General features: G+C 49.3%; 1 protein-coding gene across 1 annotated transcript in view; it reads right to left on the bottom strand.

Moving 5' to 3' along the window:
- ARHGAP33 (Rho GTPase activating protein 33) overlaps positions 1-23983 on the bottom strand; it is a 396382-nt gene that overhangs the window by 15372 nt on the left and 357027 nt on the right. Inside the window, exons 18-19 of the mRNA XM_086929989.1 lie at positions 21034-21244; positions 20635-20771 (exon numbers count right to left, since the gene is read on the bottom strand). Of these exons, the coding sequence (XP_086786115.1) occupies positions 20635-20771; positions 21034-21244 (348 nt within the window). The remainder of the gene's footprint in view (positions 1-20634; positions 20772-21033; positions 21245-23983) is intronic.

The raw sequence follows: 23983 nt of genomic DNA, 5'->3' as shown, positions 1-23983 counted from the left end.
ACAACGCCCACAACAGCAAGGAATTATTCAACATCGTCAAAGAATTTACCAACCCCTCGGCAAACTCCAACGACATCACCCCTTCTCAAGCCCTCTGCGACTCCCTAGCTTCATTCTACCACAACAAAATCGCAGACATCCATAACAGCTTCGACAACCAACCCGGAGATCAACCCACCATCCTTCTGCCACACCTTCACCCCCCCCTGAACATCCTTAATGACTGGAACACAATCTCCACTGAGGACACCATCCGCCTGATGAACTCCATCCACTCAGGATCCCCCACAGACCCATGCCCTCACCACATCTTCAACAAAGCAGACTCCATCATAGCACCACACCTCCGAGACGTCATCAACTGCTCCCTCAACTCTGCCACCTTCCCGGAAAGCTGGAAACATGCAGAACTCAGCGCCCTTCTGAAAAAACCCACAGCTGACCCCACCGAACTCAAAAACTACCGCCCCATCTCGCTCCTTCCATTCCCGGCCAAAGTTATAGAGAAAGCTGTCAACAACCAGCTCGCCGCCTTCCTCGAAACCAACAAATCCCTCGACTCCTCACAGTCCAGCTTCCGAGCCAAACACAGCACGGAGACCGCCCTCATCGCAGCAACAGACGACATTCGAACTCTACTGGACAATGGAGACACAGTCGCCCTCATCCTCCTCGACCTCTCCGCAGTCTTCGACACAGTATGTCATAGCACCCTATTACAGCGCCTCAATAACATCGGAATCCAAGGAAAAGCACTGGAATGGATCACCTCGTTCCTCACCGGAAGAACCCAGAGAGTCCGCCTCCCACCATTCAAGTCAGAGGCCACTGAAGTCATTTGCGGCGTGCCACAAGGATCTTCACTCAGCCCCACCCTCTTCAACGTATACATGAGCCCCCTCGCGGCCATCGCACGCCAACACAACCTCAACATCATCTCCTACGCTGATGACACTCAACTGATCCTATCACTCACCAGAGACCCTAACACTGCCAAAACCAACCTGCATGAAGGAATGAAAGAAGTAGCCGAGTGGATGAAGCACAGCCGTCTGAAACTGAACTCAGACAAAACAGAAGACCTTATCCTGGGTACCTCCCCCTCCGCCTGGGATGACTCTTGGTGGCCAGAGGCCCTTGGAAAAGCACCCATCCCGACGGACCACGCACGTAACCTGGGCGTCATCCTGGACTCCTCACTCTCTATGAACAGACAAGTCAACGCCGTCTCATCATCTTGCTTCAACATTCTTCGCATGCTCAAAAAAACATTGCGCTGGATCCCCACAGAAACTAGAAAACAGTCACCCACGCACTGGTCACGAGTCGCCTGGACTACGGAAACACCCTATACGCCGGTACCACCGCAAAACTCCAGAAAAAACTCCAACGCATCCAGAACGCTTCAGCCAGACTCATACTAGACATCCCGCGTAAAGACCACATCTCTGGTCACCTGAAAAACCTCCACTGGCTCCCCGTCAATAAGAGGATTACTTTCCGCCTCCTAACCCATGCGCACAAAGCTCTGTACGAACTTGGACCCGAATGCCTCAACACACGACTTTCCTTCTACACCCCCTCCCGCCAGCTACGATCCTCCAACCAAGCCCTCGCTACTGTACCTCGCATCAACAAAACCACCATGGGAGGTAGATACTTCTCCTACCTGGCAGCTAAAACCTGGAACTCACTTCCCACTCACCTTCGCCTCACTCAGAACCACCTAGCATTCAGAAAACAACTTAAGACTTGGATATTCGACAAGTAATTCCCCACCCTTCCTCAAGCGCCTTGAGACCCTCTGGGTATGTAGCGCGCTATATAAATTACCTGACTTGACTTGACTTTCTCTTTATTTCCATGGCCACACATGTTTTGTGATTAGTGAAGGTACATGTGGATGGCCATGTAGCTGCCAAACATCAAGTTGTTCATGGAGATGTTTGCTAAAAAGACACAGGTATCCCCTTTTCCCACGTGGCGTGAACACTCTACTTTAGTGCTACTCCTGCTTTTTTTGTAGGAATCTTTTGATGACTGCTGTAGTGAATAAAGTTCTCCCTATCAGTCTCCTAGTGAATGCCAGTATTGCCAACATGTGGACCTTGAGTGACATGTAGGTCAGGTTATCATCTAGCAGGCATATTACGTTCCTAATGACTGTACTGTCCTTGTTCTCAATTGTCCATGACCCCTTCTCTGCCGCACCAATGAATACAACTGCCCCACTGTGCAGAAAAGCATTTTCGTGTGGTTGGTTTTGTGCGGTTGGTCTTCTGGTTCCTCAGGACCTCCACACATCTCTGTGGGAGACCATGAGTCCGAATTGTAACTCTTCAGGAGTCAAACTGCTCAGATGAGGCCGGCTGGCTCCAGAAGGTACATATGTTTCTCCTGCATATTCAGTAGATCTTGTGACGGTATTACCTTTATTATTGCTCATGTGAAATCTCTACTACGTCTGAAAACTGTGTCCGTGTTGCCCATTGTGGTTACCTGCTGGCATTTTTTGGGTCAACCTTTTTTAATGTCTTCCTCAATACTTCCAGCTTCCACTGGTAGATGACTTCTCGGCATCAGACCATGCACTGCGTGCCAACTCAGCTCCCTCTGTGTTTACCTCCTCGTCAATGGACAGGCTGAAGTCTTTGAGTGAGCTCTGCTTCTGCTGTAACTGCATCACTGCATGGTGTGCCCACCTTGTTTCTCCCTGACCTTTAATGTTTTTAGCTGGATCGCGGCGTAGGTTACACAACTCTTGATGCCATGGTACTTCGGTGTGCACAGGTTGCAGACTTTGTGAGAATCCTTTTGAATAAACGTGCTATGGCTATGGGAAATTGAGCAAAATCTCCAGGGTTTATTCTCCATCTTCCAAGATGGTCCAGAGTACCTGACTGCATATTGTCTGACCGCATGGTCGTCTACACAGTGGTGTTTTACAGTAGAAACACTGGCTTGTACCCTTTGATGCCCTGGTAACGCATGTTGGTTTATCAAGCTTCCCTTGATGACCTGTCGATAAACCCCGATTTGCGTAAAGCTCTTCCCTTCTGCTTCCAGACCCAATGGAGGAAAAAAGAATCTGAAGATGGTGACCTTGTTCAGGGTCTTCTGGGGTGTACCAATCATGTCAGAAGAGAAAAGACATTACCAAACTTTTGTCAGATAAGCATAAGAATCCAACAGAGTGCCAACCACTAGATGGCGGAATAATGCACAGCATGTTATTCCAGAAAAGATTCCCTCTGCAACCCTCATTCTTCTGGGTAAAGGTGTTGGTCGGTCACTAATGACAGAGGTGCCCCTTTCCAGAGCACTGTGAAAAGACCCTCTAGAGGATTTTCCTTGTCTAAACTGCAGCTGGTTTTCCTGAAGGGACTGCAGTGGTTGTAACGCTGTTTTGTGAGTGCATGTTCTGACCTTTGATTCTGGACGGGCTTCTGGCGGTCAAAAAGCTGACTTTTGTTGTTGCCGTTGAAGGACAACAATGCCTTTTTCCATATCTGTACCCTTTTTTTCGTCTTTTCCAGCTTCTTAACTACTTGAAGGTAAAACAGGTGTTGACCATTAAATGGAATGCGTATAAGAGTTGACAGAGGTCGGAGATTCTGCGACCAGTCCTTAACTTTGGAGCCTGGAATCCTAGGTGTAGTCCTGGCTGCAGGCTTCATTGGGGGGGGGGGGGGGGGGGGGGGTGGGGAGGGGGGGTGCTGGAGAACTTTAACTGGAGGCAGAGTTTTTAGTAGACACAGACTGGGATCTGCTTCTGTAGGACTTCTGTCATACCAGATACCCCAGTCCCAAATTATTGTCTGGCTTGAATCCTTCAAACTTCCATATTCGTTGTAGTCCTTTGTTAGCCAGAGGTTGCTGACCTGATTCATGGAAAAATGTTATTGCAAGTGTGGCAAAATATGAAGAGTGCTTTCCATACTCTACCCCTACAGAAGTAATTCTCTTCAACCCAATCCAGAAGCCTTCACTAGCAAAAAGGTGCTCTGAGATGCAACTGCCGTTATTCATTCTCCTTTCCTCCAGTCTCAAAAATAATTTTTCCGATGAGTAGCTGTGTAATATAGCACTCAAAACATGCCCAAATCCAATGGCGGGCAAAAACTGATCTAAAGCAGTCTCTACCCTGGTGCATTGTGGGATTCAGGGGAGGTATCATGGGTCACTTCAAAACAGATAGCCCTTCATAGAAGAAAAACAACCAGTAATGTTTTGAGCCCAACACTAGATGGCAGGAGTGGGCACAGCAGGCCAAGTTACTTACCTTTGGTAACGCCTTATCTGGTAGAGATATGATCTAGACGCAGATTGCTTACCTCTGAATTTCCCAGGCATCAGACTTGATGCAGAAGATTTTTCTTCGAGCAATACACCAGTGCACCAGTAGGTGGTGTTGGTCAGCTCTGAGTGACGTCATCTGCGCCCTTGTGACGTCCACATCACTTATAGAGGCACCATCTCGGCAGACTGAAGTCAGTTTCTTTTCAAGACCTTCCATGCTAGAAACACAGAGCCATTAAGTGCAATGACTTTAGTATGTTTTGAACAACTAGGGCCCTGAAAGGGATCAGCTGGTAAAAAAGTGGTACTGATTATGCTGGATCTGTCGGCGGCGTTCGACACCGTTCCCCACGTACTTCTTCTTTCCAGACTTTGGGACTTTGGTCTGCGGGGAACGGTGTGGAACTGGCTCAAGTCCTTCCTAGCCGACCGCCGGCAGACAATCTGGGCGCCACCTTTCTCTGCTGAAATGTCACCGCTTGAAGTGGGGGTCCCGCAAGGTTCCATCTTAAGCCCCCTCCTGTTTAACATCTTTATGGCCCCCCTGGCGGTGACGGCGGAGTCTTTTGGCGCCCGGATTGTCAGCTATGCTGATGACACCCAGCTCCTCTTTGTAAGTAACAGGGATGGTCAGTTTGATGGTGTCCAGGTCAACGGATGTTTGAGTGCTATTTTTGAGTGGTTTGGATGCCATGGGCTGAAGTGCAACGCCGACAAGTCGGAGTTGCTCTTCTTTGGCTGTACATCTGAACCCGACTGGAAAACTTGTTGGCCGAAAGACATGTCTCCTCCCACTAGCTCGTCTGCGAAAGCCAAAAATCTGGGAGTGGTGATTGACAACAAGCTATCTTTCGGACCACATATCTCATCTCTCACTGGGAAATGTTTCGGCATCCTGCGGATGCTTCGCAAATTTCTCCCCCTAGTCTCTATCCAGCACAGACAAATTATTGTCCAGGCACGGATTTGTTCCAGGCTGGATTATGCAAACATTCTGTTTTTGGGACTTCCCAAATATCTGGTCAGGCGTTTGCAAATCGCCCAGAATTCTGCAGCCCGAGCCATTTTTGGCCTTCCAAGGAAAGCCAGAGCTACGGATCTTCTTGCCACATTGCATTGGCTACCAGTTGCAAAAAGGATTTTATTTAAAACACTGACCACGACTTTCAAGGCCCTGCATGGCATAGGCCCCAAATATATCTCCAAGCGACTGTCTTGGTATACCCCTCTCAGATCTCTTAGATCCTCGTCCTTATCAAAAATGAGTGTTCCCACTATCAAACGGGCAAGAGTAGGAGGACGGTCTTTTCGGCACTTAGCCCCTCATGCATGGAATGATCTTCCAATCTCTTTAAGACAGACTTCCAGTCTTCTGTCTTTCCGCAAGGCCCTTAAGACTTGGCTCTTCCCGTAATCTTTGAGGCTGTTTTTATGTCTGTATGCTCTTTTGGTGTTATGTTTTTTTTTTTTTTTCCCCATCTTCGGTTGGGAGTCTTCGTCAAAGCGCCGGGATACTCCAGTGGAGTGGCCGTGCGCTATAGAAGTGTACAAATAACATAACATAACAGAAACCGGTCCGCTGTGTAGGGAGGATTGATGGATTGGTAAGGAATCTGCAGCTGGATCACGGCTCTACCAGGTAAGGCTTTACCGAAAGTCAGTAACTTGTCCACCTGATAGAGATATCTAGCCCCAGATTCCTCACTTTTGGAAAGATATCCAAGTAAAACCATCCCCGGAGGAAGGATTCCGGACAAGTTTAGACCAGGAAACCCTGCAGGAATGAGCAGCCAAAAAGGCCCTCCCTGCAGACTGGACAGTCCACGCAGTAGTGCTTGGCAAATGAGTGCTGGGCCCACATTGCTGCCTGACAGATGTAGAGGAGTGGAATTCTACGTTGCAACGCTGTGGTAGCAACCTTAGCTCTGGTGGAGTGAGCCTTTAAACATTCAGGAGGCTGCTTTTTGTGTGCAGAGGACGGCCCATTGCAACATAGTCCTCTTCTGCAATGCACAACCTGTCTTCATGCCAACATATCCCACGAACAGTTGTCCGTCCATCTGGAACTCTTTAGTGCGGTCAAGGTAGAACGATAATGCTCTTTTTGGGTCCAGATGATGGAGTCGCTCCTCTGCTTTAGAGAGGTGTGGAGGATCGTAGAATGTGGGCAAGATGACAGATTGCCCAACATGGAACGCTGTTACCACTTTCAGGAGGAAAGAGACCCTAGTGCAAAGCATCAATTTGTCAGGAAATTTTGTCATGTAAGGTGGCATGAGTGACAAAGCCTGCAATTTGCTCGCCCTCCTGGCAGATGTGATGGCCACTAAAAAGGTTGTTTTGATGGTAAGTAGCGAGAGGGGGAAATTGTGCAGAGGTTCGAATAGAGCACATATCAGCAAGGTAAGCACCAAATTACGGTCTCATTGAGGCATAATGAAAGGGGAAGATCGGAACGTATGTACAAGGCCTTTGAGGAATCAATTTACAATAAGCGATTTAAACAACGAGGGTCGGTCTTGCAGCCCCAAAAAGGCTGACTGGGCCGAAATGTATGCTTTGAGAGTGCCCAGTGCAGAGCCCTGCTAGGCAAGGATAACAAAAAAATACGAAACTTGAGTAAGTGAAGGAGAAAGGATCAATAGACCTTTCTGTACAATATTTTACAAATTTTTTCCACCGGCAGGCATGCTCGGTCTTTGTAGAGGGCCACATGGCTGCTAAAATTACATTACAAACTTCAGGAGTAAGCTCGAAAGCTATCAACTGCTACCGCTCAATCTCAATGCAATAACGTGTAGAGTTAACATATTTGGGTTAAGGACCCTCCCCTGCTGCAGCAACAGAAGAACCTCCGGATGGGCAGCCTGATTGGAGGATCGATGCTCAATTGGAGAAGCTCAGGACACCAGACTCTCCGTGTCCAGTCCGGAACCACAGGAATTACTTGGGCCTGGTCGCTACGGATCTTCTTGAGCACTCTGGACAAGATCATCTGCGGCGTACCCCAGGGATCCTCCCTCACCCCGCCACTGTTCAACATTTACATGGCCCGCTCGCACACGTAGCCCGACAGCACGACCTCAACATAATCTCCTATGCCGACGACACTCAGCTGATCCTCTCCCTCACCAAGGACCCCATCACAGCCAAAGCCAACCTCCACGAAGGAATGAAGGCAGTCGCCGACTGGATGAAGACCAGCCGTCTGAAGCTGAACTCTGACAAGACTGAGGTCCTCATCCTCGGCTCCAACCCTTTAGCCTGGGACGACACCTGGTGGCCGACGGCACTGGGGGCAGCCCCGACACCCACCGACCACGCACGCATCCTCGACTCAAAGCTCTAAATGACCAATAAAGTCAACGCCGTCTCCTCCTCCTGCTTCAACACCCTCCGCATGACCTACAGATGGATCCCGACAGATACAAAAAAGACAGTCACCCAAGCCCTCGTCAGCAGCAGACTCTACTACGGAAACGCCCTCTACGCGGGAGCCCCGACCAAGCTCAAACACATCCAAAATGCCTCGGCACGACTGATCCTCGACGTACCACGCCACAGCCACATCACCTCCCACATGAGAAACCTGCACTGGCTCCACGTCAACAAGAGGATATATTTCAAGCTCCTCACCCACGCACACAAGGCACTCCACACGAATGGCCCAGCCTACCTCAACAGACGGCTCTCCTTCTACATCCCCAAACGCCAGCTGCGCTCCGCGACCTCTTACTCGCCACCGTCCCGCGCATCCGAAGAACAACCACTGGTCGGAGATCCTACCCCCACCTCACCGCTAAGACATGGAACACCCTCCCACTGAGCCTACGACAGACCCAAGACCTGTTGACCTTCAGGAGGATACTCAAGACCTGGCTGTTCAATCAGTAGCAACCCCCCCCCCCCCCAGCGCGGTGAGACCCTCGCAAGTATGTAGTGCGCTTTACAAATGATTGATTGATTGATTGGAATGGTCAGAAAGGCATATAGGAGGACTGAGCTCCACTTGAGATAAAAAGCATCTCTGAGCGAGAGCCCTTTGGAAACTCCAGCTTGCAAAACTGCTGACATTGTGCGTTCCTCGGTGGATGCGAATGGATCTAACTAAAGTTCTCCCCATTGTTTAAAGAAAATTAAAAGACCTTGCACCACCTCCAGATGGACACGTCTTTCTTGAGCCATCAAGCATTGATGACTGAGTTTTCCTCCCTGGCATTCAGCGAACCTGCAAGGTGGTAAACCACCTGGGACATGAGATGGAGGGTCTACGACCCCGCGCCCCATTTGTTACAGTACCACATGGCATTGGTGTGGACCGTGAGCACTTGAACCAGATTTGCCTTGATTGAAGGAAGAAAGGCTTTCAATGCCAAACAAATCACTCTGAGCTCCAGTAGGTTGATGTGGAGTGTGGATTCCGCCAGAGACCAGAGCCCTCTTATCTCTACCTCTCCAAGATGGCCGGTCCATCCCAGGATTGGCCCATCTGTCACTAACGTGTGATCTGGTTGGAGATGGGAGAGGCGTGTAACTGACCCAATCGCAGTTGATCAGCCACCACTGCAGTTTCCTCCGAGATGAGACTACCACCTCTGATCTGCGACCTCCGCCATCACCTTGGTGAACACAGAGGGGTGCTGGCAAGGCCAAAAGGGAGCATGGTAAACTGAAAATGCTTGTGGCCTACAGTAAACCACAGGTAGAGTCGATGAGCAGGCAGGACGGTAATGTGAAAACAGGTGTCATGCAAGCCAAACGCTACCATCAGAAGTGTGGCTCAATGATTAGAGCGGCAGACCCTGATGCAGAGGTCTAGCCCGGGACCAGGGTTCAATTCCCCGCCTCGGCGGGTCTTGGGCTCAAAATTCCAAACCTGATAATTCTCGCCTCGGTGCCTATTCCAATCATGGAGTCCCACTCTGCAACTCTGGGCAATAGCTTGCTTAATCTCCACAACGCTAAGGATGCCTGGCCTCCACCTTGGGGGTGCCCAGGAGTGGACGCCTCACAGGGAAAGACAGGATGGGTTCCACAGCGGTATTCGTACAAGCGCCTTGAGACCCTTGGAGGTGAGCAGTGAGCTATACAAGTATCAATTTACATTACATTACATTACCATCCAGTCTCTTGGGTTCAGAGGAGACAAGCCCTGATTTGGCGATTTAGCTTCGTAAATGGCGATTCTAGACTAGTCTCATATGTTTTATTAAAAAATGCTGTCTCGCCGGCAGTGCTTAAAGAGGAGGAAATGTTACCCTACTTCCCCAAACTAGACTATTTATTTATTTGAAAGTTTTATATAGCGCGAACAAGATCTTTGCAGATATCAGAGCGCTTTACAAGGACAAGGGGGTGATAGAATAATAGTATGTAATAGTTGAGGTAGTTAGGTACAAGGTGCATAGTTACATAGGTAGGTCAAAATACAAGCGGTAGGTCAAAGTTGAGGTAGTGTAGGTACAAGGTGCATAGTCAAACAGGTGCGCCAATAGTATAAAGGTACAAAAAGAAGGAGCATATACTTGTTTAAGCCTGCTTAAAATGCTTTTGGAGATAGCATAAAGGTAGGCATAGTTGAGGTAGGAGAGTTCAGGGTGCATAGTCACACAGGTGCATCAGTAGTACAAGAGTAGGAATAGTTGAGGTGGTGTAGGTACAGTATGCAAAGTCAAACAGGTGCGTCAACAATATAAAAATATACAAAGAGGGAACGTATACAATCAAATAAGTCGATAATGCAAGTAATATAAGTAGTCCAAGGGGTCAGGCATGTAGTACAGAGCGGCTTCTTGAGAAATACAGAATAATAAATTATGTTTGTGCTTCTAGTAGTTCTAGAGCCACCAGACATTGTCAGCTTTGAGTGAGGTAGGCGGGTGAGTTCATGTGTACAGCCTTGTGTGTCATGCAGGCGATTTTCAGATGTATTCTGGCTTCAAAAGGTAGCCAGTTCAGGGATTTAAAGTCCGGGGAAATGTGCGAGTGTTTTTTTGAGCCCGTGATGAGTCTCGCTGCAGCGTTAAGGGACGCTCTTAGGGGTGCTGTTGTAGTTAGGGGTGCCCGCAGAGGGCGGTGCTACCGTATTCTATGTGCGGGATGACTATAGATTGTACTGCAGTTTGGAAGTCTTTGGCTGGAAGGAAGGGTTTAAGTTTTCTCAAGGTATTGATTTGGAAGTTCGCTCCTTTGGTTGCCTTGCTGCTGTACTGCTGCATGTTGAGATTGGCGTCAAGTGTTATGCCTAAATATTTTGCTGAGTCTACGATGGTAGGTTGTACATTTAGAGCCGTTAGGTGCTTAAGCCATGTTTGAGCGGTAGAGATTTTCGCTGGAGGTGAGATCAGGAGGAACTCAGTATTCAGCGCATTGAGTTTGAGGTGATTCTCGGCAAGCCAGGATTGGGTGTTTCTGATCGTGGTGTTCAGAAGCATGATGTCCTTGGGAGATTGTATTTTGAGATAAAGTTGGGTGTCGTCGGAATACATGTGAAAGTGAACATTGGATGCTTGTAGCAAAGTAGTGAGAGGTTCCATAACTAGGTTGAACAGTGTTGGGGAGAGGGAGGATCCTTGAGGGACGCCTAGCGATACAGGTACCGGAGAGGACATCAGGTTGTTGCTTTTGAATCTCTGAGACCGGTTGTGTAGAAAGGAAGTGAACCACTTGAGAACAGTCCCAGATATGCCCATTCTTGTGTTTAATAGTTCGAGTAGGTTCTCATGTTTAACTGTGTCGAATGCTGAAGAGAGATCAAGAAGGATGAGGCGGCAGGTATCGTTTTGGTCTACGATTTGGAGGGCATCGTCAACTATGTGAGTCATAGCAGTTTCGGTACTGTGCCCTGCTCGGAAGCCTGATTGATGAGGGTTGAGGAGATCAAACTTATCTATGTGTTTAGTCAGTTGTAGCTGTACGCATTTTTCCAACAGTTTAGCGAGAGTGGGAATATTGTAATAGGACGGTAATTGTTTAGATCAGTGGGGTCTGCTGTTTTTTTTGGTATCGGTGTGACTTTTCTGACTTTGAGGGTGCTAGGGATGGATCCTTGTTGAAGAGAGCTATTGATAATCTTAGTCCAGAGTGGGAGGAGCAAAGGGGTAAAGTCTTTTACAGCGCTAGCAGGAAGGGGGTCAGTGAGGTGATTGGATGGTTTCAGGGTGCTGAGCAATCTGCCAATTTCTTCTTCGGAGTAGGTGCCAAAGGATGACCATGTAGCATTGTTCTTTGGTTCAGACGATGCTGTGTGTTGGGGGTTGGAGTACAGGATAGCGTCATTGAGGAGATCGCTTCTTATGTTGTCGGTTTTTTGGTTAAAGAAAGCAGAGAAGTCTACACAGGAAGGTGTAACGCCCATGGTGCTGAGTGTCTGGGGTTGTTCTTTGGATTGTGTTCTGATTAGCTAAAACAGTTTTCTTGGGTGGTTTTTTGCTTGGGCGAGCTGAAGGCTGAAGAAATCTCTTTTTGAGCGTTTTATTTTCCTGAAGTAGGCGTTTCTCTGTTTCTTCAGGGTTTTTAGGTGCAGTGCAGAGGGGGCTGATCTACAGGTGCGCTCTGCCAATCGCATGGCCCGTCTATCTTCATTGAGGCTCCAGTCATACCATGGGTTGGAGATCTTGGACGACACTCTTTTCAGTTGCATGGGTGCAGCCTCATTGATGATTGTGGTCATGGCATTGAGGTAGTGGTCAGTCAGGAGTTGAACGTCCGTAACGCCGGAAGGGGGAAGTAGGAGATTGCAGCTGTTAGGCGGTAAGGAGTTTGGGTTGAGTTTCTTCATGTCTCTTTTCCAAACTTTGGGCTTAGAGGGTTGAACTGGGTTAAATTTAATTTTTTCATTGATAAGGAAGGAGACAATATGATGATCTGACCAGTCACAAGGTTGGATTGACTAAAGTTGAATAGCGTCCTCTTTGGAGATAAGGCAGAGGATAGAACCTTTCTCATGGGTCGGGCTATTGCATATTTGGGTGAGATCAAGGGCGTTGAGGAAGTTTTTGAGGCTATTTACCACTGTGTCACTGCTGTCATTCCAATGGAGATTGTAGTCGCCAAGGATAATTTGGGTGTTTTGCCGTGCTGAGTTTGTTGAGATTGTGTCCATGAGTTGTTGGGAGAAGGAGAGCTTGTCCCCAGGTGGGTGGTATATGATGTGTAGTGAGCATACTGGTTTGCTTTCGCTGATGACATCAAGGCAGAGGTATTCACAGGAAGTAAGAGAGGGGGCGGACGCTTTAATAACTGAAAGGTTGCTTCTGTAAATACAGGCAATTCCACCGCCCGTCTTTTTGGTCCTGTCAAGTCTAATGATACAGTTGTTGGGGGGGACTAGTATATCCATGATAGGTGTAGAAGAATCGGACAACCATGTTTCAGTCAGAATGGCTAGATCCGGTTCCAGAGAAATGATGAGATCGGCGACCCCCGCGGAATGTCTTTGGGCCGATCTGCAATTGAGAAGTATGCATTTGAGTCTAGGGGTGCAGAGGGTGGAGGAAGGTTCTATAGTGAGGGGTACATTTGTGAGGTTGTTGGGGACGGAGCCTCTGTTATGCGCGTGGTGCCTGAGGGAGTTCGAGATAATCGTTGGGATGGACAGATGGTTGGTGGCTAGGCAATTTTGGGGAGCCGGGACGTAAGAGTGGAGAAGGGTGTGTATGTCATGGTCTGAGATCGTATTGGTAGTGCGACTGGGGCGATTGGTGGTATTGCGAGAAGGGATAGAGGTCCAGTGTGGGGAGTGTTGTGAGATAGGGCGAGTAGGAGGTGAGGAGGAAGTGTTGTTAGGTATAAAGGTAGTATTGCGATTGCGATTGGTATTGCGATTGGTGGTATTGCGAGAGGGGATAGAGGTCCAGTGTGGGGAGTGTTGTCTGGTAAGGCGAGTAGGAGGTGAGGGGGAAGTGTTATTAGGTGTAAGGTTGGTGGTGGGAGTGGGGTGTCTGGGGTGTGTGGGGTGTGTGGGGTGTGTGATGAGCAACTCTTTGATGGAGTGTAGTTCTTCTTTCATTTGGAGGAGGGTGGACATAATCATGTCCAGCGTGGTGTTGGGCGCAGAGTTGGGGAAGGGTACTGGTGGTGAACAGGCGTATAGGTTACTGGAGAAGGGGGGGAATCGGGTGGAGAGGTGGAGCTGGTTAAGGGGTTGGAAGTGTTAGAGAGAGGATTGGTGTTAGGGTTGGTGTTGGCGTTATTGGGCAGGGCATCAGTGCTAAGAGGGGAAGGGTAAATGGGGGCGGTGTGGAGGCTGGGGGTTGCGGGGGTGGAGGTGGGATAGTGGGAACTGAGAGTGGGGGGTGAGAGGTTGACGGAGGGGTGAAGGCAAGGCGTGCAGAGAATGCAAATTGTGGGGGGGAGATAGGAGGAGAGAGTCATGTTGTGTGGGGTGCAGGTGGAGGAGGAGGGGTGTTCTGAGAAGCTTGGTATGAGGGGCGGTACGGGAGTGCAAGGTGTGGGGGGGATATGGGAAGAGAGAGAGTCATGTTGCGTTGGGAGCAGTTAGGGGAGGGGGGGTGTTCTGAGAAGCTAGTCGGAGGTGTGCGTGGCGTGTTATATAGGGGAGGGGTCGAGGGGGTGGCGGTGTGGGGGATGCTAGAGGAGGTGCGTTCGGCGTCTGATGCTGAAGGGTGTGATGTGTCTGTAGACGGAGTGTGATAGAGTAGAGTAGTTGGGGGAGGGAGGGGGTGCGTGTTAATGTTAGGAGGTGGTGTGGAGTCCAGAATGTTGGGAATGAAGGCGGGAGGGGGTGGGATCAGAGATTTAGAGAAGTATTCTTTGAAGGTGGGCAACAGGTTGTCAAATAGGTCTAGGTTTCTGTCTGTGGATTGAATTAAGATGGTGCCGTTGTTGTAGATGGTGATGGTTGCTCTAGCAGGGTAGCGCTGGGATGGTGTGGTTGATAGTGTTACACCATAGGCAGTTTTCCTAGTGTTCGAGACGGTGAGTAGGGTAAGGAGTGCTTTTCTCCATTGTGCTCTGCGTGTAGTGTATAGGATGATATCAGTGCTCTTGGTTCCATTGTTGAGGGAGAAGTAGGTGTCTACAAAGGGGGTTTCAGGGTGGGACTTCAAGAAGATGTGGTTAAATCTTTTTGCGTTTTTTTTGGTGAGCCCGGGGGGGGTAATTTATTTTGTAAGTGTGTTAGCCCAAGGGTTCCATGTTGGGAGTAGGGGGACAGGTGGGTAAGGGGGATGCGTGGATGGGTGTAGGAAAGGCGCTATGATGTGTGCGAGTAAAGAGTGGGTGCAGAAGTTAAGGAATGAGTGCGGAGGAGTAGTGATTTAGACTAGTCTTAGATGGCCGCTTCTTTAGGCGTGATGCAGTGATGAGGATTGACTAGCCTAAGATGGCCGCCAAGTTAGAGAGATTGAAGAGTATAGCAGTCCTTTGTTTATTGTTACGTAATGAGTACAGGGAGGTGTGCCAGTTTCAGAAGATTAAGAAAAGGCAGGTCTAGGAGTCCTATTTCTATCTTACTGGGTGGGTGGAGGGGAGTCCTATGCCTGTTTTGGCGAGTCAGGGGAAGGCATAGTGGGTGTTTAGATTAGTTTTGTGGGTGTCTGGCGCTTAGATGTTGTAGATTTATGACGCCAGCCATTTTGGGCGAAGGAACCGGTTTTATGTGGGTTTCAGGGAAAATGGAGGCCGGTGAGGCTACAAGTTTTATGGCCCCAGCCATTTTGGGCAGACAGGTCTGAGAAATAAACTCGAGTAACTCAGTGAAAAGGTGATGCAAATTAAATGAAAACACGATACCTTGTCCTGAACCTGGGGGCGTTTTACGAGTGAGGCAATTGCACTGCTGGCTGCATTCTGTGTCTTTTGAGCACTTTGCCAGCGTGAGGCATTCCTTCTTTATCCGGCTGAATCCATCGTTAAAACATTAGCGATATTGGGAACACGATAGCCAATGCCCGTGTTATCGGTGCTGTTTTGTGCCGTTTTAGCTTCCTTTCCTTTAGTGCGGGGGCGGGGCCGTGGAGCGCCTTAAACCCGTGTGTGTTGACGAGCTGTGGCAGCGTGGAGGCTCCCAAAGCCTGCTTTTCCCCGGTGCGAGACCCTCGGCAGGAGGGGGGGGTCTCGTCGTCTTGCTCTGCAGGGCGTCGGGGGCAGTCCAGCGTCCAAGCCACTGCCCGCAGTGTCTTGCGGGACCGGGCGAGGCTCAGAGCCTCCGCAGTAGCAGGGGACGTGCTCCGGACCTCCGTTCCAGGTTCCGCGATGACCCGCAGCAGTCTGGCGAGGTGGGTCAGGCTCCAGGCTGTGGCCGTTCAGCCGTGAGTGGGCGTCGGGAGCCGGTAGACTCCAACCACCTGTCCCGTCTCCAGCCCGGTCCAATCCGTCCCGGTGCCCCAGCTGATCAGTCCGGTCAGCGCGATGGGGGAGCCTGCAGTGTCGAGTGGGCTCCGGACCTCCGTCCCGGTCCCTCAGTAACCCGCAGCAGCCTGGCGAGGCAGCGTCCCGGCGGTGTCAATGGCGAGGCAGGCTCCCGGCGATGTCCTCCAGAGCGTGTGAGGGAACCACAGCAGGCTCCAGACCTCGTCACTCAGGTAAGCGTGCGATCCGATTACTTTTAGTCGTTCAGTTCCTGAGAGTGGTGGTGGTGGTGGGTGCTAACAGGGATAAATCCATACTAGGGATCCCAAGCACCAGGAGCTCTCACCAGGAGCTCCTACCAGGCGGCCATCTTTGTCCTTATGCCCATTATCTATGAATCTGAAAAACAATACACAGCTCTTTTACACACAATCCTTGTATGAGTCTAGATGTTATAGTAATCAGTTTAGATATAGACATTACAAAATCGAATATGTTTCTTCACTCTGTGCTCTTGAAGAAACCTGGAACCCGGTCCAAATTCTGACCCGAAGTCTAGAACTAAGTTTCAGGTTTCTTCAAGTGCAGAGTGTGTCAAGCTTGCAGCACTGAAGAAGTCATGAGGCACTCCCTCATACAACGAAACGTGTTGGCTGGCTATAAAAACAAATGAACAGGCCAATGGGCCCAAAATAAAAAGAAACATTCAATTGTGATTTTCTAATCTCTATAACTGTACTGATTACTGTAGCATTTAGACTCATACAAGGATTGTGTGTGCTAGAGCAGACAAGACCTGAGCCAGAATGAGTATCTTCAACTTTTCCTTTTTGAGGAAGTAGTTGAGAGCCCGCATATCTAGGATAGGACGAAGACCTTTATCCTTTTTGGGACCAGAAATTAGCCGGAACAACAACCACAGCATACTTCTGGCGCCGGAACCCTCTAAATGGCTCCCTTGGCCAAGAGAATCATGACTTCATCCTGATGCAAAGTCAGGTGATCTTTCATCAGCGGTCGTAAGTTGGAAGTATGGAGGGAGGGGGGAGCAGTCCCTTAAGACTATCTGAAGAACCCACACCTGTCCGAAGTGATATTCTGCCAGTGGTCCTGTGATCCTGCCATCAACAAGCTTCCCATGATCTGGAAGGGAGAGACTAGGAAGGTGTGGAGGCTGAGTGACCTGACCTCTGGCCATCTGACTGACATGGTTGGAGCGAGCCACAACCTCGGCCGCACCGTGGTTGCTGAGCTTGTGCGGTCTAGTGGTTGGGGTATGTCTGGCGCGGCTGAAAGCCCTTCTGAAGCCACGAAGGGGCGAAAGGAACACTTGGGACGTGTGGCTACTGAGAGACCCAAGGACTTGGCTGTAGCCCGTGAGTCCTTAAAGCGCTCCAGCGCCAAGTCTGCCTGGTCTCCAAGGAGACAGGATCTATCCTAGGGCATGTCCATGAGAGAGGCCTGGACATCCCTGAAAAGCTAGAAGTTATCAACCAGGCATGGCACCAAACAGCTATAGTCGATTAAATTGCTCTGCCCAGCGAGTCGGTCTTGTCAAGACCACAACGAATGGCAAACTCTGCTGCATTTCTTGCATTGGATAATGCTTGGGAGAGGATGTCCCAGGCCTCCTCAGGGACCTGTGGCCGCACTTGCACAACTGATTTCAACAGGGAGTGGGAGTAACAGCCCAACAGACATTCAGTGTTCACCGACCGCAACGCAATGCTGGTGGAAGAAAAAACTTCTTACACCAACTGTCCAGCCTCGTGGATTTCCTGTCCGGAGACAAGGAGGGGAATGTGCCATGGAAAGTAGAAGCTTGGACCACCAAGCTATCGGGGGTAGGATGGTTGGTAAGGAAATGTGTGGCCAGGTGCAAGGCAGTGGGTAATTGTCCTATTTGCAGGACTCCCTCTGCTGGGCTTGGACCAGATTCCTAGTAATACATCAGTTAAGACCTTGTTGAAGGGCAGCAAGGCTTCCAAGGAGGGGACACATGGCTGCAGGACCTCTGTCAAAATATCTGCTGCTCTTTGCACCACCATAGCGCGTATGATGTTCCCTCCTCTGTAGCCACAGTAGAGGGAGAAAGCAGCCCAGAATCTGGAGAGGTATCCAGTCTGCTGGCCTCACCCAACTCCTCATACCAGTCCATTTCTTGGTATGGCTGGTCTTGTAAAGGGGTCAGCGATCCATCCCAATATTCCTCCATACCTAGCCCTTCAGAATAAGGCTGAGGAACAGACTTAGGACCCAAGGATTCTCTCTGTGCTGGTACAGGAGTCAGTAGGGATGAGAATGTGGCTGACACCAGCAGCTTTGGGAGTCTCTGTGGCAGGCCGGGGAAGGTCAGAAAAGCACGACCGGCTTTGGTCCGGATCCATCTGAAGGGAGAGGGAGGTGGTCATCGGTGACGGGCTGGAGTCCCCGGTACAGAACTTGATGGAGCCCCCTCTGAGCTTCGATGTCCAAAAGCACGACGGTAGAGTCACATGTGTAATAAAATTCTTTGAGCTGTGACGTAGTTGCTCCGGCTCCCGGGAAGGTGGGGACGCAGGCAGCTGACCCAAGCGCAGGTTCAGCAGAATGAGGCCTATAAAAACTGAGTCTACCTCCTTCGCATCAGCAGACGAACAGAGAGAAGGCAAAGCAAGCTTCGACTTCTTACACTTTTTTTGTGCTTCTTACCTGACAGTCTTAGTCCTCCACTTGAAGATATTGAGTCAAAGGACTCCCGGAGCAGTGCCCTGACCTTCTCTCAACTGGAACCGTGATCGAGACCTCTGAGGAGAACGGCGTGGAGTGGAGTGTCGGGCCGGAAGCAGCTTTAGGGACCGCTGCCTCAAAGCTTTCGGAGCCATTGCCTGGCAGTCTGAGCACGGCTTCCAGTCGTGGTCGTACTTCAGGCACCAGGGATCTGCCAGCTGCGGGTCTTTGTCCAACAAGGCCCGGTAACAGGCACCATACATTGTGAACCCAGAAGTCTTCTTAGACATGAGGTAAAACGTACACACAAAAGGGGGGGGTGGGGAGGTCGCCAAAATGTCGAAAAAAGCCTGTCAAAAAGTAATAGCGGGTAGCCCTCTTCATGGATCAGCGCTAGCTGGCACAGAAAGAAAAGTCCGGGCGCCAAGGTGGTGCCTATATAAGTGACGTGGACATCACAAAGGCACAGACTGAATACATTTGTGAATCAGGGCCAAAGAGGGTAGACTACATGACAAAGCAATTGGGACTATCCGACAAACCTCACAAGCTGGAAAATGGACAGCAGAAGCAAGGAAAACCCGGGCAACAGGACGTCACAAATAGCAGTACTGCTAAAACAAGAGATCTTACCCTGGAGCAGAGCTCAGGGAATCCAAGAAGTTTCCACCAAAAGAGTAACTTAACAATCCAGTACATATAAAATACAACACAGAAAATTAAAAATAGAATCCTCCAGGCTGCAACCTGCTAGCTGCCTGAATGGAGATCAACAACAGAAAGGAATGGGACACCTGGTCTGCACACCCACAGGAGTGCAGCCAGATTAGTTTGGGGGAGGCCCACCACATACTTGATAGAGCAAGTGGCTGAGACCAACATCAAGGCTAATAAACAATACAGAACAATTACATCACAGTCTACACAAGCAAACCAAGACTGACCACACACATCATTGATCAAAATGATACCCCACTCCTGATTACAAACTCTGCAGGAGCTGCATCTTCACATCATTGCTGGCAACTATGTCCCTCACTTTCCCTTCATCCCATTCATATGGAAATACACATCGCACCCTTTCGACATATTTTGACAGATGGCTACTCTGAAAGAGGGTAAAAATTTATTTAATTCCAATTAAAAGTATGAGCTGGAGTTTGCTTTCGACTCTCAGTTCTACCCCAGTTTGTGAACTGTACACTCTGCATTGTAGCAGTCACACACTCTTAGAGGGTCTATCCTGTTCACAACAGGATCTTCCTACCTGATTCAGCTATTTGTAAAACACTCTAAAGCCTCCTCCTATTTTGACTGATTCACAAGCCACAACCAGTGCACCATTTCTTTGGCAGTCATTTGCCCTTCTCGCACGCACAACAACCTTACATCAGTGATCTACATCCGGTTAGTCCCCTTGTCATGTCCACCTCCCACCAAGCCACTTAGGGTGGGACTCCATGTCAGACAGATACAGACTTCAGCCTGAAATGACCCTTTCCCTCAGAGTTAAAGATACCATGTGCACTGTTAACTCCGGGTGGTGTAGAAATAATTCCCATTATGAGATTTTAGGGAATAACACAAAGGAAGCGATGTTTCTGCCCAGATTCCCATGTTTTCGACCTAACTTTCACAATGGGATGTCAGCCGCTTTCAGCAGGGGAAGCCCCACATCCTGTAATGCGAATGGTGCCAGTAACCAGTTACCAGCCCCATCATGAACGAGGTCCTAAGTGTGCAATGGAGCCGGACATTCACCAGCCACATAACTTGCTGTCGACTTCATCACTGACCTAACCACATATTTTGGCTCTCACCACAGATAATTATCCGTTCCTGAGAGAAATAAAACCATCACTAGTAATCCATTCTTCTTATCTACTGCTTAGGGATCCATCAGTCCTCAGCCACACCATATCTTAGGATGTTCATTACCCGCTGGGCACAACTCTGTGTTGAACAGCACTCTCCACATCCTAAGATGCTCATTACCTGCCGGGCACTCCTCAATCAAACACCTCATGCCACATCTTCACAAGCTCATTACCTGCCAGACACTCCTCAATCAAACACCTCTCGCCACATCCTCACAAGCTCATTACCTACCAGACACCTCAAACACCTCATGCCACATCTTCACAAGCTCATTACCTGCCAGACACTCCTCAAACAACTCTCGCCACATCCTCACAAGCTCATTACCTGCCAGACACCTCAATCAAACACCTCATGCCACATCTTCACAAGCTCATTACCTGCCAGACACTCCTCAATCAAACACCTCTCGCCACATCCTCAGAAGCTCATTACCTGCTGGGCACTCCTCAATGTTGAACAGCTCTCCAATTCGAGATTTCTTTCTAAGTGAGGCTGGTGTCTTTCCCATGGCGAAAAACATCCTCCAACTCCCTCCAGCTGCTTTGCGCAACTTTGCATCAGGCTTCCTCCTAGTGGTGGCAGATAGAAGGAATCAAAGTGTGTGCCTGATCACCATACTGTTTCATCACATAAAAAATAACATTCAATACTGCTGAAAAGGCTTGTATTTAATTTAAACCAATGGTGGTGTTGACTGGAAGGACAAAATGGGAAACTCCTACTTCCCCACTCTCAGTTCTTTCCATTATGTCCTGGGTAGCCAGTTTTCATATTTTCCCACCCACCTCCTTGCCCCTAACACAATCCCTTCCCAGTACCCATGAGCTGTACCTGTCACCAGGGTAGTCAAGCACTGTGTGATAGTGATCATTTGTAGCAAGCCCGCCACGGTCACTTCCTCCTGAAATGATTTTGCTCTGCACCGGATGGCCACTTAGCAGCACGTGAGCCTGACACCGGGCCTGAGCTTCCTCCAAGCTCAGCAAGCGGGTGGACGGACAGCTCACCAGCAGGGACTTCGGCCTGGTCAAGGCACAGTGACCTAAATGGAAAAAGCAGAGGGAACAAGAAGGCAGAGGTTGAAGTACTGAGAAATTAAATGGCAAAAACATACTTGCAAAGCAAAACGTAAAGCAACGGTACAGTCAGGAGAGAGACATGCCAGCAAAGCAGTTGCAGATGAAAGGAAAATAGGGCATACATGTAAAAACAGCCATGGGGCTTAAAGGACAAAGAGAGGGGCAGGGGGAGGAAAGCGACATGCAAGACAGTAAGGGAAGGAAACGGGGAAAAAAAACAATGGTAGGAAAAATGGTGTAGCAGGGAAGATAAGTCAGTGGAAAAAAGAGGAGACAGGGACATGGAATGGGGATGGGCTGGATGGACAGTGAAAAAAGACTGATTGGAAAAGCAAGTGGGATGGTAGGATTGGGGGAAACATAAAGGAAGGGAGTATGGAAGATGAAATGAAAAGGAAATGAGCAGAGGAAAGGATGAGAGATTGTAGGAATTGGGCTCAAGTAGGCAAGGAAGAGGAAGCGACATAGCATGGAAGCCAGAAAGAAAGCTTTCTTAGCAATAAGGTATGGATACATGTATAGTTTATGCAAGGCTGATAGGAGGGGTTGCCAAAGTAGATGGGGTAGAGGAAGGAGTATGGGAATAGGGACAAATGAGGACAGGACATGCAGGAAAAGTCTATGGCAGACAAAAAGAGACGAAAAAGAGGTGGTAGAAGCAAGTAGCAGCCAGGACACAGAAGGAGGAAGGTGAAGAAAAACGCTTTGGTTGCTCAAAGCATCAGTTCCGATTACCAGAGCAGGTAAGCCAGGGGTCCAATGCCACCGACGTAGATAAGAAACAGGAATGAGATCCAAGCTTAGATCCCAATCCTGGCCAAGATGACCAACCATCCTCAAGATGAAGAGGTCAGCAGACCAAAACCCCACAATTTTACCCCAGACCACAACTCACATTTTCAAATGTTCCCAAATGCATTAGACTAGATGTCATTGCCATGTCAACTGGAGGATAATGGGTCCTCTACATTCCGAACACTGGAGTCTTAGCAATCGGTGCACTTCGACACCAGCTACACTTACTGCCTCTGGACCACCACTTAGGAGGTATTGTACTCTGGGAAAGGGTCGCCATGTGAAGGCATGGTAAAAAGAGCACCTACACAGGGATCAGCACAGCTGAGCACACAAGCTGTGCGGTGAGGGGCTGAAGGAGGTCTGCAGCAGTCAACGTGGCCAAGCGGGCAGCGAGGCAGGGACAGGTCACAGACAGTGAGGTGAAAACATGTAGAGAACCCAACGGCATTCTCTACCAAGAAGCAAAATCAGAAAAAGGCAGCACGAGGAGAGGTTGGGCGCCGTCACCTGAAGCCAGAAAGCATGGATCCCGCTCACAAAGCAAAGGTAGCAGCATTACTATCAAGAGAAATAGCTAGCATTTCTCGACGAGCTACATACACCCACAGACGGGTCTAAGGTAGCAGTGAAGCAAAGCTAAATAAACGAAAAGCCTGGGTTACCTCCTGGGAACAGTCTCCTGCCCCCTCAGCTTCTCCAGAACCAGCCCTTTCCCGTACATGGAGTGGCGTGGGGAAATATAGCCCCCTGGTGCCCCATATTCCTTCTCCAGAACCAGACGGCCCTCTCCTGGACATGGTACAACACGTGGAACAAGGCCCATCATTCCACATCCTGTTCATCCAGAACTGATAGTCTCCTGTACACTCGGAAATATGGGGAGTGCACTTATCCATTCCTCTGCCCCACCCCCCCCCCCCCAAGCCCCCTCAATACTGCTCCTTCAGAACTACCTCCTCCCCTGTTTATGGAGCAACATGTGGAACAAGTAATTTCAATCCCACAATGCACTCCCAGAACTGAAACTCTCCTTTACATATTGCATTATGGGGACCACAAAATCCCATGGCCTGCTTCGATCCTCCAGAACTGGCAATCTCCTGTACAAAATGCAACCTAAACCCTTCCCACAGCCATCTCACTCTTCTCCTGTACATTAGAGTTGGAATCTCCTACTTTGGAATCTGTACTTTCCTGTACATGCTGTGATATGGGTAGGCATGCATTGACACAGTCTTCAATCATGTGTCTTCCGAACTTGTACATCCTGTGATATGGTGGGAAACACACATTGACTACCACCACCATCTCCTCATCTCAACTGACAAAGTCCTACACATCATATGATAAAAGGAACCACCTGTGTTGTTCTCGGTACTGCTACTTGGGAATCAGCACTCCTCTGTACATTATGCAACATGGGGCACACATACTAACACTTCGTTCACCTGCCATCATGCTGCTCCATAAGTGGCCTTGTGTACATGTGCTGAGTGCACTCTCCATGTACAAGCTGAGATCTGGGCTAAACCACCCTGCCAGCTTCCCACCCTTCATGGTGAGATATAGGGTACCAGTCCACCTGTGGGACAGTGTGCGCAGCACACCCGGACTCCCCCAATCTTGCTCCAAAGGGAAAAGCCATATCCTTTCCATGCCACATTTGCATGATGGCAAAGCATATCACACATCCATCATACATCTCCTCCAAAACCTCTTTCTTGTACGTGCCCCAGAGAGTGCAACATCAACTGCCTTCCCATATTCTGGCTCCTTCAGAACTGCCACTACCAACATCGGAAGCGCACACTGCAGTCCACAATTATTCTCCTTTCATAACATGTTGGAACAAGAGAACAGCAACGTCTAGTCCTCATCATGTTCCCCTACAGTCCCTGTACATG

This window comes from Lissotriton vulgaris, chromosome 7 (assembly GCF_964263255.1).
Source record: "Lissotriton vulgaris chromosome 7, aLisVul1.2, whole genome shotgun sequence".
Taxonomy (NCBI): domain Eukaryota; kingdom Metazoa; phylum Chordata; class Amphibia; order Caudata; family Salamandridae; genus Lissotriton; species Lissotriton vulgaris.
The sequence above is the reverse complement of the archived record's forward strand: the minus strand, read 5'-3'. Positions and strand labels throughout refer to the sequence as shown.